General features: G+C 40.8%; 1 protein-coding gene and 1 pseudogene across 2 annotated transcripts in view; one reads left to right on the top strand and one right to left on the bottom strand.

Annotated features, from left to right (window-relative positions):
• The window catches only part of ANKRD12 (ankyrin repeat domain 12), a 193,013-nt gene that overhangs the window by 125,062 nt on the left and 49,283 nt on the right, over nucleotides 1-18,668 (bottom strand). For both annotated transcript variants that reach the window (XM_006891417.1, XM_006891418.1), the window contains one exon: nucleotides 438-638. In XM_006891417.1, coding sequence (XP_006891479.1) covers nucleotides 438-638 — 201 coding nt within the window. The remainder of the gene's footprint in view (nucleotides 1-437; nucleotides 639-18,668) is intronic.
• LOC102846675 lies at nucleotides 1,555-3,328 on the top strand (annotated as a pseudogene).

Genomic DNA, 18,668 nt, shown 5'->3' with positions numbered 1-18,668 from the left:
AGAGGTTACTTAATTCACTTATTTTTCTTTTAAAAAAACCCCAAAATCCAAACAAACCAAATCCACTGCCCTTGAGTTAATTCTCATTTCACCAGCTGGTGAAGTTCCACCGGGTTTCCAAGTCTGTATATATTTTTAAACTTCATTTTCCATATGAGAGGTTTGCAAATCATACTGGATTTTCATATAGTCATTCATAGACATTTTGTTCTATAACATTAATTATCACCAATTGATTATAATGTCAAAGAGACTACAAATCTTTATAGAGCAAATGGGACTCATCTTTCTTCCACTGGAGTGCCAGAGCTCTTTTAATTCACCTACAGTACAAACTAAGTTAAATGAAGAATTATAAAGGCATATGCCAACAAAGAGTTTTTGCAATAAATCACATACACTAAACACTATCATTGAATTACTACTACTAATCTTACCTGCAAAATCTTTCACATTCACATTTGCCCCTAAACTTATTAACTCTTTAACTTGTTTCACATCTCCTCGAATAGCTGCCATATGTAAAGGAGTTTCACCACGTTCATTTCTCTTATTAACTTTATCTTTTTGTCGAGATGAGGAACTTGGAGGCTTTTTTTGAGTTGGTGTCGTTTGTGACGGATGATTTGGTGTAGAATCTAGAAAAGAAAATAAAGTTTTAACAAAAGTTTGTGGCCTATTTTTTATAGCTATTTAAAGATTTTGTGTTAATTTCTTGGAATAGACAGGGAATGTCTTAACATAATCTGACTTGATTTGTATATTAATAATTTGTGCTAAACATGGAATAAGATTTTCCTGTAGTTCTAGCAAATGCTACATGAGCCAACTGAGAATATTTCATACTTTCAATTAATAAAATTGGCTTAAAATGATAATAATGTATCATGTACTCTAAAAAAGTTTGTTCAATCAAGAATTTCATGAACTCCTAAGGTACACACTCTCTTATGATTGACACCTTTGAGCTGTGGTGTTGGAGCAGAGCACTGAACAACCATGGCTGGTCAAGAGAACAAACATGTCTTGGAGAGCGTGCCGTCAGGGTGCTCTCTGGAAGCAAGAATGATGAAGCTTCGCCTCACATACTGTGGGGATGTTGCTAGAGCTATTCCTTGGAGAAGGACATGCTGCTGGGAAGGGTGGAGGGTCAGCCTTCAAGGAAAGACAGATCCTCTACCAGGTGGGCTGACATGGTAGTTGCTACAATGGGCTCTTGTATGTCAGGAAGTGTGAGGATGGCAGAGGAGAGAACAAGGTTCAGATCTTTTATTCATAGGGTCACTATGAGTCATATTTGACTTGACAGCACCTAACAACAATAACAACCACTACAAGGAATGTACTTTTCACAGGCATGTTAACTATTAGCCTAAGAACTATGATGGGCTTGAAGGCAAAAGCTCCCATTTCTGACTCAAAGAACTAGGATTCTATTTTGATACTAAGTGGAAATTGTGATTCCAGATTCTACTATAAAATGAAGATGGAGGAAACAGAAAAATGTTCTGTTAAAACTGTACTGAGCTCCAGCCACCACGATACCCCACTTCCATGGATGCACCCCCGGTCTCCGCAGCCACCACCCCCTCACCTTTGCCCCCTACTGCAGCTGGAGAGCCGCCTGACGGGCCAGAGAAGAGCGAGACTGTATGCGAGGACCACAGCAATGCAGAGTCTCTGGATCGGCTCCTCCCGGCTGCAGGCACTGGACGCTCACCACGGAAGCGTACCACAAGCCAGTGCAAGTCTGAGCCCCCCCCTGCTGCGGACCAGCAAGCGAACCAACTACACAGCGGGGCGACCACCTTGGTACTATGAGCATGGCACACAGTCCAAAGAGGCCTTTGTCATTGGCCTGGGTGGTGGCAGTGCCTCAGGAAAGACAACTGTGGCCCAAATGACCATCGAGGCCCTTGATGTACCCTGGGTAGTGCTGCTGTCCATGGACTCCTTCTACAAGGTGCTGCCCAGGCAGCAGCAGGAACAGGCTGCCCACAACAACTTCAACTTTGATCATCCTGATGCCTTCGACTTCCATCTCATTGTTGCCACCTTCAAGAAGCTGAAGCAGGACAAGAGTGTCAAGGTGCCCATCTATGACTTCACCACCCACAGCCACAAGAAGGACTGGAAAACTCTCTATGGTGCCAATGTCATCATCTTTGAGGGTATCATGGCCTTTGCAGACAAAGACACTGCTGGAGCTCCTGGACATGAAGATCTTTGTGGACTCAGACATCAGGCTGGTGCGCAGTCTCCGCCGAGAAATCAGTGAGCAGGGCCGGGACATCGAGGGCGTTATCAAGCAGAGGAGCAAATGGGGTGGGAGTGAGGGGGTTTGTGCGGGGAGAAGGGTGCAACAATGAATGGATGGAATTCCAAAATCTCTGTAGATGTTCATTGAAATGAAAAATAAACAACCTAATTTTTTTTTAAATAAAACACACACACACACAAAAACAAAAAACAAGTTCGTGAAGCCTGCATTCGGGCAGTACTGGCCGACACTGTGGTGCCCAGAGGGAGTGGAAACACAGTGGCCATTGACCTGATAGTGCAGCACGTGCACAGCCAGTTGGAGGAGCGTGAACTCAGTGTCAGGGCTGCGCTGGCCTCTGCACACCAGTGCCACCCTCTGCCACAGACACTGAGCGTTCTCCAGAGCACACCACAGGTGCGGGGCATGCACACCATTATCAGGGACAAGGAAACCAGCCATGATGAGTTCATCTTCTACTCCAAGAGGCTGATGCGTCTGCTCATTGAGCACGCCCTGCCCTTCCTGCCCTTCCAGGAGTGTGTTGTGCACACCCCGCAGGGCCAGAACTACTCGGGCAAGTGCTACGCGGAGAAGCAGATCACCGGTGTGTCCATCCTGAGTGCGGGTGAGACCATGGAGCTGGCGCTGCGGGCTGTGTGTAAAGATGTGCGCATTGGCACAATCCTCATCCAGACCAACCAGTTCACTGGGGAACCTGAGCTGCACTACTTGCGGTTGCCCAAGGACATCAGTGACGACCATGTGATCCTGATGGACTGCACCGTATCCACGGGTGCGGCAGCCATGATGGCTGTGCGTGTGCTCCTGGACCACGATGTGCCTGAGGACAAGATCTTCCTGTTGTCACTACTCATGGCCGAGATGGGTGTACACTCAGTGGCCTATACCTTCCCGCGGGTGAAGATCATTACCACTGCAGTGGACAAGCGTGTCAATGACCTTTTCCGCATCATCCCAGGCATTGGGAACTTCGGTGACCAGTACTTTGGGACAGATGCTGTCCCTGACGGCAGCGACAAGGAGGAAACAGCATCTACGAGTTAGTGGACTGCTGCACCCTTTTCACTCTGAATCCATCCTGGCATCCTCCTGCTCCCTGGGCTAAGTTTGCAAGATGCCCAGATGTTAACTTATTTTGATAATAAAAAGCTACCTATAATGCAAAACAAACAAACAAAAAACCAAAAAAAAAACCTGTACTGATAGGGTGGGTAGAGAAGTGCAGCAATGAATAAATGGAAATCCAAATTCTCTGTAAATGTTCATTAAAATTGTTTTTAAAAAAGCATAAAAAATATAAAAAATAAAACAAAAAACAACAAAAAAAACTGTACTGACATAATCAGATTTTTCCTAGTGATAATCAAAATATTTCCTCTTAAAAATATTAGTATTACCCAAGATGATAACTCAGTTAAGAAAGAACACATGAACAATTAGGTGAATAAATGAGAAAACTAGTATCTCAAAAGATTTCACTCTAATTCTATACATATTAGTAACTAAGAAAGCTGACAAGAATCTAACCTTAAATGAAAAGAAGAGAAGAGAATAAGCCTACAATCTCAACCAAATCAAAGTCACTGCCGTTGAGTGGACTCTGATTCAGAGTACAATCTTGTCTGCTGGAGCAGAAGTGCCTCAGAGGGTTTCGCCAGACTGGACAGTAACTATGAGTCAAAATCAATTTGACAGTGGTAGAGAATAATCTTTGTGGATGTAAACTGCTGTCTTTCTCCTACAGAGCAGCAGGTAGATTCTAACAGCCTACTCTTCTTTTAATTAAAAAGATGTGCACATACTCACTGTACCATAGGACTCCACAGTAGAATCTCATTTATATTTAGAAATAAACTACAATAACCAATATTCGTTTTTATACTTGCATAGATCTAGAATCAAAAGAAGATGGAAAGAATATACTGAGTCACTGTATTGAAAGGAATTGGCAGACACAGAAGAATTTAATGAAATAACATACGAGGAAGAGCTTATGGTATGAAGAAGTTAAAGCTGCTTTGAAGGAAATAGCAAAAAATAGGGCCCCAGGAATAGATAGATGGTATACCAACTGACATATTTCAGATAACGGATGCTGCCCTGGATGGGCTCACCAAGTTGTGCCAAGAAATCTGGAGAACAACCACTTGGCCAACTGACTGGAAGAGATCTATATTTGTTCCCGTTCCAAAGAAGGGTGACCCAACAGAGTGTGGAAACTATAGAATAGTATCATTGATTACACATGCAAGCAAGATTCTACTGAAGATTATAAAAAAATGACTAAAACAGTACATCAGCAGAGAACTGCCAGAAGTTCAGGCTGGGTTTAGAAGGGGTCGTGGTACTTGGGATAATGTAGCTGATGTTTAGATGAATCTTAGTTGAAAGCAGGGAATACCAGAAGAATGTCTATCTGTGTTTCATTGATAATGCAAAGGCGTTTGACTGTGTGGATCATAACAAACTGTGGCTGACTGAAAAGAATAGGAATCCCAGAACACATGATCATGCTAATGTGAAACTTATACTTGGACCAAGAGGCAGTCGTCAGAACAGAGCAGGGTAACACTGCATTGTTCAAAATTGGGAAGGGTGTACGCCAGGGATTTGTCCTGTCTCCATACCTTTTCAACCTGTATGCAGAACAGATTATCCGGGAGGCTGGGCTCTATGAGAAGTGTGGCGTCAGGATTGGTGGAAGATCTATCAACAATCTGCGTTACGCAGACGACACAACCCTGCTTGCTGAAACTGAGGAGGCCCTAAAACGCTTGCTGCAGAGGGTCAAGGATTGCAATCTTCAATACAGATTGAGGCTCAATATCAAGAAGACAAAGATTCTAACCACTGGACCAACTGGAAGCATCAGGATAGATGGTGAAGAGATTGAGACTGTTAACAACTTTAGTCTGCTTGGCTCCACAATCAACACTCTTGGCAACAGCAGCCAGGAAATTAAAAGACATATTGTGATGGGAAAGTCTGCTGTTAGGGACCTCTCCAAAGTATTGACGAGCAATGGTGTCACTCTGGAGACTAAGGTGTGCCTGATACAGTCCACGGTCTTTGTAATCCTTTTCCATGTGTCAGGGAGCTGGATACTGACTAAGGAGGACAGAAAGAGAATGATGCCTTTGAGCTGTAGTGTTGGAGAATACTGAATATACCATGGACTACGAAGAACACAAACAGGTTCATCCTGGAGAGGGTTAAACTAGACTGCTCCTTGGAGGCAAAGATTTTAAAGCTTTGTCTGACATACTTTGGACATGTTGCAAGGAGGAACCAGACCTTGGAGAAGGACGTCATGCTTGAGAGGGTGGAGGGACACCGCAGGAGAGGAAGACCCTCTCAGAGGTGGACTGATTCAATGACTAGGGTAATCGGGGTAGATGTGTTGGAGAAAGTGAAATTGGCACAGGATAGAGCAGGGTTTAGGCTGTTGTACATATGGTCACTATGAGCTGCAGGCAACTTGATGGCATATAACAACAACAACAACATACATACATATCATGGGTATAATTCTAGTTTTCCTCATTATTTGATCAGATTACATGCTTATTTATGTAACCATTTGTTAAATGGATTATTGTTCTTACTTTTATTGTTGTTGCTGTGTACCGCTGAGTTGGAACCTACACTTCACTGACCCTCCAGGAGGTTTTGGGAGACAGTACATTGCATAGGATACTGTACATCCTTCTCCCATGGAGCAGCTGGTGGATTTGAATCATGTGCCTTTAATACTGAAGCAGTCTCTGATGCCTTTAATTCTATTAACTGTCCTAATGGCTCCCTTTGTCTTGATCATTGCATACATAAACACTGTAGTTATAGTACAATCATGGAAATACCACTTGCCAAACCTATGAGAGCTCATGAATATCCTCCCTTTTGCCAACCCACACCTGTTCAGCTTTCTTGTTCATATATCCATTTACAGACTATTAAAGAAACTGTAACAGTACTCCTGTAACATTATTAACATTATGATATTGCTAAGGCAGAACTAAGTAACAGTATCAGTCTTTGCTGCCTGTAACTCTTGGGCATTGCTTTGTATCTTTCTTTTCTTTTGTGATACTGTCAAAAATAACATAATGCCTTATCATTCACCCAATTTAACTGGTGTCAATGGTTCTCTCTCTCCCCCCCACCACCACTTTAATGACTCACAGCAGAACTTCCAGCAATTTTTCAGAGACTAAACTGCCTTTGTACATAGGTACAAATATGTACTGGAACTTAGAGAAGCCAAAGCACAAGGAAGAATCCAAGACACTAAAGAGCTGAACAGAAGATTCCAAAAGGCAGCACAGAATGACAAAGCAAAATATTACAATGAAATGTGCGAGGAGCTCGAGTCGGAAAATCAAAAGGGCCGAACTCGTTCAGCATTTCTTAAGCTCAAGGAACTGAAGAACAAATTCAAACCTCGAGTTACTACAATCAAGGATGCTTTAGGCAGAATGTTAAATGATCCAGGAGGTATCAAAAGAAGATGGAAGGAATATACTGAGTCACTAATGAAGCAGCATTTCAGCCAGAGCCTATGGTGATGAAGGCAGAAGTTCAAGCTGCTCTGAAGAAAATAGCAAAAAATAAGGTCCCCGAAATAGATGGTATACCAATTGACGTATTTCAGCTAACAGATGCTGCCGTGGATGTGCTCACCAAGTTGTGCCAAGAAATCTGGAGAACAACCACTTACTTGGCCAACTGACTGGAAGAGGTCTATATTTGTTCCCATCCCAAAGAAGGGCGACCCAACTGAGTGTGGAAACTACAGAACAATAGCACTGATTTCACATGCAAGCAAGATTCTACTGAAGATTATCCAAAAACGACTGGAACAGCACATCAGCAGAGAACTGCCAGAAGTCCAGGCTGGGTTTAGAAGGGGTCGTGGTACTAGGGATATTGTAGCTGATGTTAGATGGATCTTAGCTGAAATCAGAGAATACCAGAAGAATGTCTATCTGTGTTTCATTGATTATGCAAAGGCATTTGACTGCGTGGATCATAACAAACTGTGGCTGACTCTGAGAATAATGGGAATCCCAGAACATTTAATGGTGCTAATGGGAAACCTATACTTGGACCAAGAGGCAGCTGTCAGAACAGAGCAGGGCAACACTGCATGGTTCAAAATTGGGAAGGGTGTACGCCAGGGATGTGTCCTGTCTCCATACCTTTTCAACCTGTATGCAGAGCAGATTATCCGAGAGGCTGGGCTCTATGAGGAGAAGCGTGGTGTTAGGATTGGTGGACGATCTATCAACAATCTGTGTTATGCAGATGACACAACCCTGCTCGCTGAAACTGAGGAGGACCTCATGCACTTACTGCAGAGGGTCAAGGACTGCAGCCTTCAATACGGACTGAGGCTCAATGTCAAGAAGACAAAAATTCTCACCACTGGACCAATCGGTAGCATCAGGATGGATGGCGAAGAGATTGAGATTGTTCACAGCTTCAGTTTGCTCGGCTCCACGGTCAACACTCTTGGCACCAGTAGCCAGGAAATCAAAAAACGTATTGTGATGGGGAAGTCTGTGGTTAGGGGCCTCTCTAAAGTACTCAAGAGCAGCGGTGTCTCTCTGGAGACTAAAGTGCACCTGATACAGGCCATGGTTTTTGCAATCACTTGTTATGCATCAGAGAGTTAGACAATGACTAGGGAGGATAGAAGGAGAATTGATGCCTTTGAGCTGTGGTGCTGGAGAAGAGTATTGAATGTACCATGGACTGTCAAGAAAACAAACAGATTCATCCTAGAGAGGGTTAAACCAGGCTGCTCCTTGGAGGCAAGGATTCTGGGGCTTCGCCTGACATACTTTGGACATGTTGTTAAGGAGAGACAGGTCTTTATAGAGGGACATCATGCTGGGTAGAGTAGAGGGACAGCGCAGGAGGAGAAGACCCTCTATGAGGTGGATTGATTCAGTGACTGGGGTAATTGGGATGAGTATGTCAGAGGCAATGACATTGGCACAGGATAGAGCACGATTTAGGGCTGTTGTACACAGGGTCGCTATGAGTCGCAAACGACTCAACGGCACATAACAACAACAACAACAACAACAAACTGCCTTTGGTTTGGCAGCACATTTCTTACCTGCTAAGCTACCAAAATTCTGTATCTATTATCTTAGTGATTTTCTATCTCCTCCCCTCCCATCCCTGGTAACCATATTAAAGTATGTTTCTATGTGTAAACCTTTCTTTGTCCTCTTGTGACTGACAATTTACTCAGTATAATGATCTCCAGGTTCACTGACATTAGGATGTTCACAGAATGCTCATATAGTATTTGTATTATGAATATGTATCAGAGTTTACTTATCCATTCACGGAACTTGGCTGTTTCCATTTCTTTGCTACTGTGAATTCACGTCAATATAAATAGATGTGGATGCCCTGGTTCTTACTTGTTTAGGATATATACCCAGTAATGGGAATGCAGTAGTGAGAACGCTGTACTAGGAGCTATAGTGGCCTAGTGGTAAGAAGCAAGCCCCAAGGCATGCAGATGGATTATCCATATATGCACATAGTTAAAATCCAGCAGCTGCTTTATGGGGGAAAGAGAGGCAATCTCTTCCCATGTGGTTTAATGCCTCTGAAAACCCTCTGGAAGATCAGCTATGGAATGGTTACAACTCAATGGTACTTAACAGGATTAGTGGATCAAATGGTATTTTTATTTTTAACTTTAAGAAAGTGCCCTAGTTTTTATTCCACAGGGGTTTTAACATTTTTACCAAAAGAACAGGTATGCCAATCTCTCTACACCTTAACCAACACTTGTTGACATCTGTTGCTGGGGGATTGTAATTTGCATTTTAATGCTACTGATCTTCATGTGTTTGTTGGCTGTCTGAATGCCATTTCTTTTGAAGTGTCTGTTAATGTAATTTCTTAATGGGACTGTCTATCTGTTTTCTCCAGATTTTATAGCTTAAAACTGTCAGATATGTTAATGGTAAATACTTTTTTACAATTTGCAGGTTCTGCGTTTACTATTTTGGAAAAGTGATTTGATGTGTACAAACATTTAATTTTTATAAGGTCCCAGCTATTTATCTTCTTATTTTTTATTTATTTTGTATATTTAGTTATGTTTGATAGTCTATTTATGCCATGGATAACGAGTTGCACTACCAATCAAAGGCAGGTGGTTTGAATCCAACAGCTGCTCTGTGGAAGAAAGATGGACAATCTCCTTCTATGTTAATTTTGAGTCTCTGAAAAGCTGCAGGTGGTTCAGCTATGAGTTGGTTTCAAATTGATGGCAATGAGTTGCATTGCTGTTGAGGTGAAGTTTGCCTCTAATGCTTTAATGAATTTTATAGTTTTAAGCTTTGCATTTTTGGTCTTTGCTCCATTCTGAAGAATGAAGAAAACAAATACAATGTTCCTGAAAATGGGTGTTCAGTTTTCCCAGTACCCTGGTAGTGTTTCACTCTCCAGCTCTCAGATGCATAGCAAGTAACTGAAAAGACCATGGCCTGAATCAGGCATACTTAAGTTCTCAAACTGACATCACTGCTCCTCAATAACATGACTGCAGATTTTCTCAGCGCAGTATGTCTCCTGATCTCCTTCCTGGTGCTGGAACCAAAGATGCTGATTGTGGATTCTACTAAGATGAAGTTGTTGACCATTTAAAGCTTTCCCCCCATTATGACGCTGCCTATTGGTCCAGTCATGAGCATTTTTGTGTCTTCTTGACGTTGAGATGCAATCCATTATTGAAGGCTGTTTTCTTTGATCTTCTGCAACAAGTGCTTCAAGTTCTCCTCACCTTCACTAAGCATGGTATTGTCAGCTGCATAATGCAGGTTACTGCTAAGTCTCTCCCAGATCCTGATGCAACATTCTTCTTCAGAGAGTCCAGCTTCTTGAATAACTTGCTCAGCACTGAACCCTTTGAGCTCTAGTGTTGGAGGAGAGAACAGAAAATTCCATAGACTGTCAAAAGAACAAACGTATGTCTTGGAGAAGTGCAGCCAGAGTATTACTTACAGGCAAAGATGATAAAGTTTGGGCTCACATCCTTCAAGCATGTTTCTAAGGAGAGGCTATTCTTTGGAGATGGACATCATGCTTGGAAAGGTGGGAGGGTCAGTGAAGGAGAGGAAGACCCTCAACCAGATGGACTGACATAATGACTGCTCCAATGGGCTCGAGTGTGTCAGAAATTTTGAGGATGGCACAGGGTAGGTCCTGGTTCAGATCTGCTGTTCAAAGGGGAGCTATGGGTTGTATTAAGTTTGACAGCAACAAAGAACATTATCATCATCTGGTGGTGTAGTTCTAGTGTGTTGTGCTGATAACCAAAAGACTACCTGTCTCTGGTGGTTAGAATCCACCAGGAGCTTCTGTGAAGAAAGATTAACAGTCTCCTCTTGTTAAGATTTATAGCCCAGAAATATGAGGGTTTCTTTGAGTCAGAATCCAACCAATAGTGAGTCTGTATTTTATTTGAGACTTTCTCTCCACTTAATGAACTGCAGGTTCAATTGTTTAAGATCAATTATCCATATAAGGATAGACTTGTTGTCTAGATTCCTAATTCTTCTCCACTGGTCTCTTGTGTCTTTGAGTTCCATAAACCTGACTATATAGTAGGTCTTTAAATAGGAAAAAAAGGGGAACCTTCTATTTTGTTGTCCTTCAATAGTGCTTTGCTTATGTCAGGTCTCTTTCCTTTCCATAGTTGGCTATGATTCGTTCTTCCATCTCTATCTGAATTAGGGTATCCTTATTAGTACAGATGACTTCGGGTAGTACTCACATTTTCACAATGTTAAATGTTTCTATCCATCAGCATGGTATATTCTTCTTCCATGTATGTAAGTCTCTTTTAGTCTCTAAACTTGTGTTTTGTAGTTTTCAGTATAAGTCTTCTGTTCTCTAAGTAAGATTTCAAAGTCTTTTTTAATACTGTTGGTCTTATTTTCCTTATTTCTTTTTCATAGATCTCTTTGTCGGTATATAGCAACCAAACTGATTCTTACATGTTGATCTAATTCCATGTGACTTTACTGAATTTTTCCAATTACTTCTAGTAGTTTTTTTGCTGAGTTATGTGATTTTCTATGTATCAGATCATTATCTACAAATAGGGATAGTTTAACTTCTTTACCAGTCTAGATGCCTTTTACAACTTTCTTGCCTTATTGTGCTGACATTTTATTATCTAATACAATACTAAAGGGAGATGGTCAGAGGGCATCCTTATTCAATTCTTGTAAGAAAAACAGTTTCAGTCTTTTTCTCTTTTGTAAATACTGCTGGCCATTAACTGTGCTGAAGAATTTCCTTTCTGTTTTGAGTCTGCTAATTCCCTTCCCCTTTTCTATTTTAAAATCAGGGATGGATGTTGGATTTTTGCAAATGCCTTTTCTGATCAGATGATACAATCATGTGGATTCTTTTTACTTTGTACATGAACAGTTTTACTAATGTTGAGCCAATTTTGCATACTTTGTATGAATCTCACTTAATTTTGATCTATTTTTTATATGGCATTGGATTATTTTAGATACAATTTTGTTGAGAATTTCTGCATCTAAGTTCATGAGAGTTCCTTTTTATTTTTAGTGGTATCTTAGCTAGCTTTGATTAGGTTATGCTTGCTTCACAAAATTAATTTAAGAATATTTCAGCATCTTCTATGTTCTGAAATAACCTAAATAGAATTGGTGTCAGTTCATTAAATGTTTGGTAGAAATCTCCAGTTAAATCATCTGGAGCAGAGCAGTGGGTGGGATGGGTGGGTTAGTGGGTGTGTGTGTGTGGGGGGGGGTGGAATTTTTTTTTATAATGTCCTGTTCAATTTCTTCTTTTGTGATGAGTCTGTTAGAATTTTCTGATTCTGCATTAGTTTAGGCAAGCTGCATGTTTCTAGAAATAGGTCCCTTTCTCCTGCATTTTCAAATATGTTAGAGTACAATTGTTGCTGTCAGGTTGGCTCCAATTCATAGCAACCTTATACAAAACAGAATGTATGGCATCCATACAATCTCTGCTAAATTTAAAACTCATTGTTCCCCTCACTGTGTCAATCCACCTGAGGATACTTACTTCTCTTTTGCTGACAATGTACTTTTTCCAAGTATGATGAACTTTTCCAGAATGTTGTTGTTATGTGCCGTCGAGTCGCTTGCGACTCATAGCGACCCTATGTACAACAGCCCTAAACTCTGCTCTGTCCTGTGCCAATCGCACTGTCTCTGACACTCCCATCCCGATTATACCAGTCACTGAATCAATCCACCTTAGAGAGGGCCTTCCACTCCTGCGCTGTCCCTCCACCCTCCCAAAGATGATGTCCTTCTCCAAGGACCAGTCTCCCCTCACAACATGTCCAAAGTATGTTAGGCAGAGACTCAGAATCCTTGCCTCCAAGGAGCCACCTGTTTTAACCCTTTCCAGGACGAATCTGTTTGTTTTCCTAGCAGTCCATGGTATTCTCAATACTCTTCTCCAGCACCACAGCTCAAAGGCATCAATTCTCCTCCTATCCTCCTTGGTCATTGTCCAACTCTCCGATGCATAACAAGTGATTGTGAAGACCATGGCCTGTATCAAACACACCTTAGTCTCCAGAGAGACACCATTGCTCTTCAGTACTTTGGAGAGGTCCCTAACAGCAGACTTTCCCATTGCAATGCACCTTTTAATTTTCCTGGCTACTGGTGCCAAGAGTGTTGGCAAACTAAAGCTGTGTACAATCTCAATCTCTTCACCATCTATCCTGATGCTGCCAATTGGTCCAGTGGTGAGAATCTTTGTCTTCTTGACATTGAGCCTCAATCCATACTGGAGGCTGCAGTCCTTGATCCTCTGCAGCAGGTGCTTCAGGTGCTCTTCATTTTCAGCAAATAGGATTGTGTCATCGGCATAACGCAGATTGTTGATAAATCGTCCACCAATCTTGACCCCACATTTCTCCTCATAGAGCCCAGCCTCCCCAGTATCTGTTCTGCATATAGGTTAAAAAGGTATGGAGACAGAATGCATCCCTGGCGTACGCCCTTCCCAATTTTGAACCATGCAGTGTTCCCTTGCTCTGTTCTGACGACTGCCTCCTGGACCAAGTATAGGTTTCGCATTAGCACGATCAAGTATTCTGGGATTCCCATTCTTCTCAGAGTCAGCCACAGTTTGTTATGATCCACACAGTCCCTTTTATTATGTGCAAATTATGAGGCCAGTTCTCTAATCTTTTATTATTTTAAAAATTTTAGTCTGTTCTGTTGTGAAGTCTGTTTACTTGTGTCTTTTGTATCTTGTGTTTTCCTGCGTTAAACTGAATAGTGCTTTATCAATTTTCTTACTCATTTCAAACAATTTTTAGCCTTTTATATTCTTTTATTGTTTTGTTTTAATGAAAGTTTACAGAGACTTTGGATTCCCATTCATTTATTGTTGCACATTTTCCTTCTTCCCCACCCTTCCCCCCAGTTTGCTTTTCTCTTTGAAAAGTAAAAAAATTCTTTCATTGTTATACAATTCCCCCTACCACCACCACCACAACCAGTCCACTACACTGTACAGATTTCATTCTGGACTCTTGTCAGGACACTAATACCTAATCATATATTCCTCCTAAACAGTTCTCTCCCTCATGTATTTCAATGCAGTTTATATTATTTAGCCCCATCTTAGTTTCCTTCCAACCCTGATGTCAGTCTTGCTTTACAATAGTAGCACTATGCAGTATTTGTCCTTTTGTAACTGAGATATTTCACTCGGCATAATGTCCTCCAGGGTTATCCATTTTGTGTATTTCATGAGTTCCTTTTTTTTTTAAATGCAGCACAGTATTCCACTGTGTGACTGAAGATACCACAGCTTCTCTATCCATTCATTTGTTGATGGGCATTTGGGTTGTTTCCAACTGTTTTGCTATTGTGAACAAAGCTGCAATAAACATGGGTGTGCATATATCTGCCTGTGTGGCAGTTCTAGTTTCTTTAGGGTATATTCCCAGTCAGGGAATTGCTGGGTCAAACAGTATTTCTATTTCCAACTTTTTGTGAAGGCACCATACTGCCTTCCATAATGGTTGTACCATTTTATACTCCCACCAAAAGTAAATAAGGGTTCCAGTTTCTCCACAACCTTGCTAGCATTCGTCGTTTGCTGTTCTGTTAATTTTGTTATTCTTACTGGGGTGAGATGTTATCTCATAGATATTTTTATTTACTTCTCTCTTAGAGCTAAGGATTTTGAACATTTCTTCATGTGTTTGTTTGCCATCTGAATGTCTTCTTTGGGGAAGTGTTTGCACATATCCGGTGCCCATTTTTTAACTGGGTTATTTACTTTTATCTTGTTGTGGTGCTCGAGTACTTTAAAAAATCTAGGACTTTAAAGTGATTTTAATGCTACAAGCACAGCATGTGAATGACTGTGCAAATTAATTTTGAGTCAAAGGTTACTTCTATCCATGAAAAGGGAGGGAAAATTTACATGATATTGAAGGCAAGTAGCAATCACCTTTCAGTTGGAAGTCTGCACCTGAGGACTACTTATTTATAATTAAGTGTGTAATACATGTTTTCTGTGTTATGTGGGAAGGCTCTGGGTTGTCTTGGTCTGTAGTGTTGCTGGGGCAGTGATTAAATGCTTGGTTGCTACAAAAAAAAATCTAGATATAAGTCCCTTATCAAACATGTCATTATCAAATATTTTTCCCCCAGTCTGTGGCTTCCCTTTTTACCCTGTTGGAAAAGTTTTTGTATGTGCATAGTGATTTGATTCTTTAAAAAGTCTCATTCATCTATTTTATCCTCTCCTGGTTGCAGGTTTTTCAGGATGCTTGGAAGACTGTTTATGTGTGGATTAGGGCTTGTAGAGTTCTTCCAAGTTTTTCTCTAATGAAGTTTACAGTTGTTATTTTCAGTCCTAAGTCCTTGATCCACTATGATTTGTTTTTGTGTATGGAGTGAGGTGTGGATCTTGCTTGAGTTTTCTACACATAGTTTTCCAATTCTGCCAACACCATTTATTTAAAAAGCTGTCATTTCCCCACTTAACTAATTTCATCTCCTTGTCAAAAATCAGTTGACCAAAGGTAGATGGGCCGACTTACGGGTTTCTCAATTCTATTCCAGTGATCTATGTGTCTGTGATTGCACCAGTGATGAATTCAGCAAAGTAGCAGGATGGATACAAGAGCAACATACAAGAATAAATTGGATTTCTCTACAGTAAGAAAGAGAATACAGAACTGGAGCTAAGAAAAACAATACCCTTCACAATAGCTAATCACAATATTAAATACTTATGAATAATTTTAACCAGAAGCACAAAGGATCTATTCAAAGAAAATACAAAACATTACTACAAAAAACCAAAAAGAGATCTGGAAAAAAATGGAAGAATTTACCTTGCTCATGGTTATGAAAACTCAATACTGTGAAAATGACAATATTACCAAAGGCAATTTACATGTTCAATGCAATCCCAATACAAATACCAATTCCATTCTTCAATGAGATAGAAGAGGCAATCTCCAATTTCATTTGGAATGGAAAGAAGCCCCAAATAAGCACAGAACTTCTTAAAAAGAGAAGGTAGGGAGCATCTTACTCCCAGAGTCCAAATCCTACTACAGCGTTGTGGTGGTCAAGACAGCCTTGTACATTCTTGGAATTGTTTTTCAATTTCTTTTATTTCTGCTCTGATATTATTTACTTTCTTCTGTAGAGTACTAGTTGGTTCCCTGCCCTTTATTCGTTTTCTAATTGGTGGAGCTAATAGGCTAAAATATTGGTTTTGGAAAAATTTAAATAAGAGACTGATTTTTATTTTCTGATCTTTATTACTGTGTGCCTTTATTGTCATGAATTAACTCCCTCTTGAGGGAGCTTTGGCTGTACCACAAAGATTTTTTTAATGTTTCTTCATTCTCATTAGTTTCTGGGAAATTTCTGGCCTTGCAATCTGTTTTATCAGAAATTAGTATCACCACTGCTGTTCCTTTTGGCTGCTGTTAGCATGATAAATCTTTTCCATCCTTTTAAATTTTACTTTGATAGATTTCAGATAGGCATTTTGTAGGCAGAATAATGAAGGCTCTGCTTTCTAATCTATTCCCCACTTTATTTCTCAAGACTGATTAATCAGTTTATATTAAATGTATTAATGACAGGTATGAATTTTTCTGCTCTCATGTGGTATCAATTAAAAAGTATGGTGGTGTTAATTTCTTTGTTCCATATATTTTTTTGTTTGTGGATTTTAATTTTCTTTGTTATTATTGATTTTGTCTTTATTAAGTCCTTCCTTCTATTTTTTTCTCTCTTTCCTTGCAAGGCTCTAAATTTTATCAAGCAGTTCTATTACTTGGTCTTATCTCAGGGACATTTCCTGGCTTTTTATTCATATCATTTGATTATTTTTCATTTTTTTTACTTGCAGCATTTCAGAGCTGCTGAATCTATTTGCAATTATGTGTTGGTTTTTGTCATCTGATTTTCTGTTTTGCTATATCCAGGATAACACTGAGAAAAATGGAAATTCCAGAACATTTTCATTGTCCTCATGTGAAATCTATATAAAGGCAGTCATTTGAATGGAACAAGGGGACACTGCTTACATGGTTTAAAATCAGAAAAGATGTACTCAGTCTTGTACTTTCTTTGTACCTAGTCTTCAGTCTGTAGGCTGAGCAAATGATTTGAGAAGCTGGACCATATGAAGAAGAATGGGACATCAGGATGGGAGGAAGATTCAACTATAAGCTGTATTATGCAGACAACAAAATTTTACTTGTTGTTGTTGTTATGTGCCGTCAAGTCACTTGCAACTCATAGCGACCCAACGTACAACAGCTCTAAACTCTAATCTGTCCAATGCCAAACTCATTGTCTCCTACACACTCATCCCAATTGTCCTAGTCACCAAATCAATCCACCTCTCAGAGGGCCTTCCCCTCCTTCGCTGTCCCTCCACCCTCCAAAGCATGATGTCCCTCTCCAAGGACCAGTCCCTCCTTAAAACATGACCAAAGTATGTCAAATGAAGTCTCAGAATCCTTGCCTCCAAGGAGCAGCCCGGTTTAACCCTCTCCGGGTTGAATCTGTTTCTTTTCTTAGCAGGCCATGGTACCCTGAACACTCTTCTCCAGCACCAAAGCTCAAAAGCATCAATTCTCCTTCTATCCTCCCTGGTCATTGTCTAGCTCTCTGATGCATAACAAGTGATTGCAAAGATCATGGCCTGTACCAGACGCACCTTAGTCTCCAGAGACACACCATTGCTCTTCAGTACTTTAGAGAGATCCCTAATAGCAGACTTTCCCATCGCAATACGTTTTTTAATTTCCTGGCTTCTGGAGCCAAGAGTATTAATTGTGGAGCCAAGCAGACTAAAGCTGTGAACAATCTCAATCTCTTCACCATCCATCCTAATGCTGCCAAATGGTCCAGTGGTGAGAATCTTTCTCTTCTTGACATTGAGCCTCAATCCATATTGAAGGCTGCAGTTCCTGACCATCAGCAGCAAGCGCTTCAGGTCCTCCTTAGATTCCGCAAGCAGGGTTGTGTCATCTGCATAATGCAGATTGTTGATAGATCTTCCACCAATCCTGGTGCTGCATTTCTCCTCATATAGCCCAGCCTCCCGGATAATCTGTTCTGCATACAGGCTGAAAAGGTATGGAGACAGGACACATCCCTGGCATATGCCCTTCCCAATTCTGAACCATGCAGTGTTTGTTTCCTTGCTCTGTTCTGATGACTGTCTCTTGGTTCAAGTGTCAAGTGTTCTGGGATTCCCATTCTTCTCAGCCAGCCACAGTTTGTTATGGCCCACACAGTCAAACACCTTTGCATAATCAATGAAACACAGATAGACATTCCTCTGGTACTCCCTACTTTCAGCCAAGATCCATCTAACATTAGCTACAATATCACTAGTACCACAACCCCTTCTAAATCTAACCTGGACTTCTGGCAGTTCTCTGCTGATGTTCCAGTCGTTTTTGGATAATCTTCAGCAGAATCTTGCTTGTATGTGAAATCAACGATATTGTTCTATAGTTTCCACACTCTGTTGGGTCACCTTTCTTTGGAATGGGAACAAATATAGATCTCTTCCAGTCAGTTGGCCAGTGGTTGTTCTCCAGATTTCTTTACACAACTTGGTGAGCACATCCATGGCAGCATCTGTTAGCTTAAATACGTCAACTGGTATACCATCTATTCCTGGTAAAAAGCGGAGGCCCAAAATTTTACTTGTAGAAATTAAAAAATATGGGGCAGCTATTGTTGCCAGTTTAGGGCCTGTGTCAGGAAAAGGAAGTCTTACTCATATACAGTGCTACCCAAAGGTAATAAAGGAGGTCAGAATTGCTTCC

Source organism: Elephantulus edwardii, unplaced genomic scaffold (assembly GCF_000299155.1).
Source record: "Elephantulus edwardii isolate Elephantulus edwardi_28Jun2011 unplaced genomic scaffold, EleEdw1.0 scaffold00097, whole genome shotgun sequence".
NCBI classification, from domain to species: Eukaryota; Metazoa; Chordata; class Mammalia; order Macroscelidea; family Macroscelididae; genus Elephantulus; species Elephantulus edwardii.
This window is presented reverse-complemented; position numbering and strand designations above follow the sequence as displayed.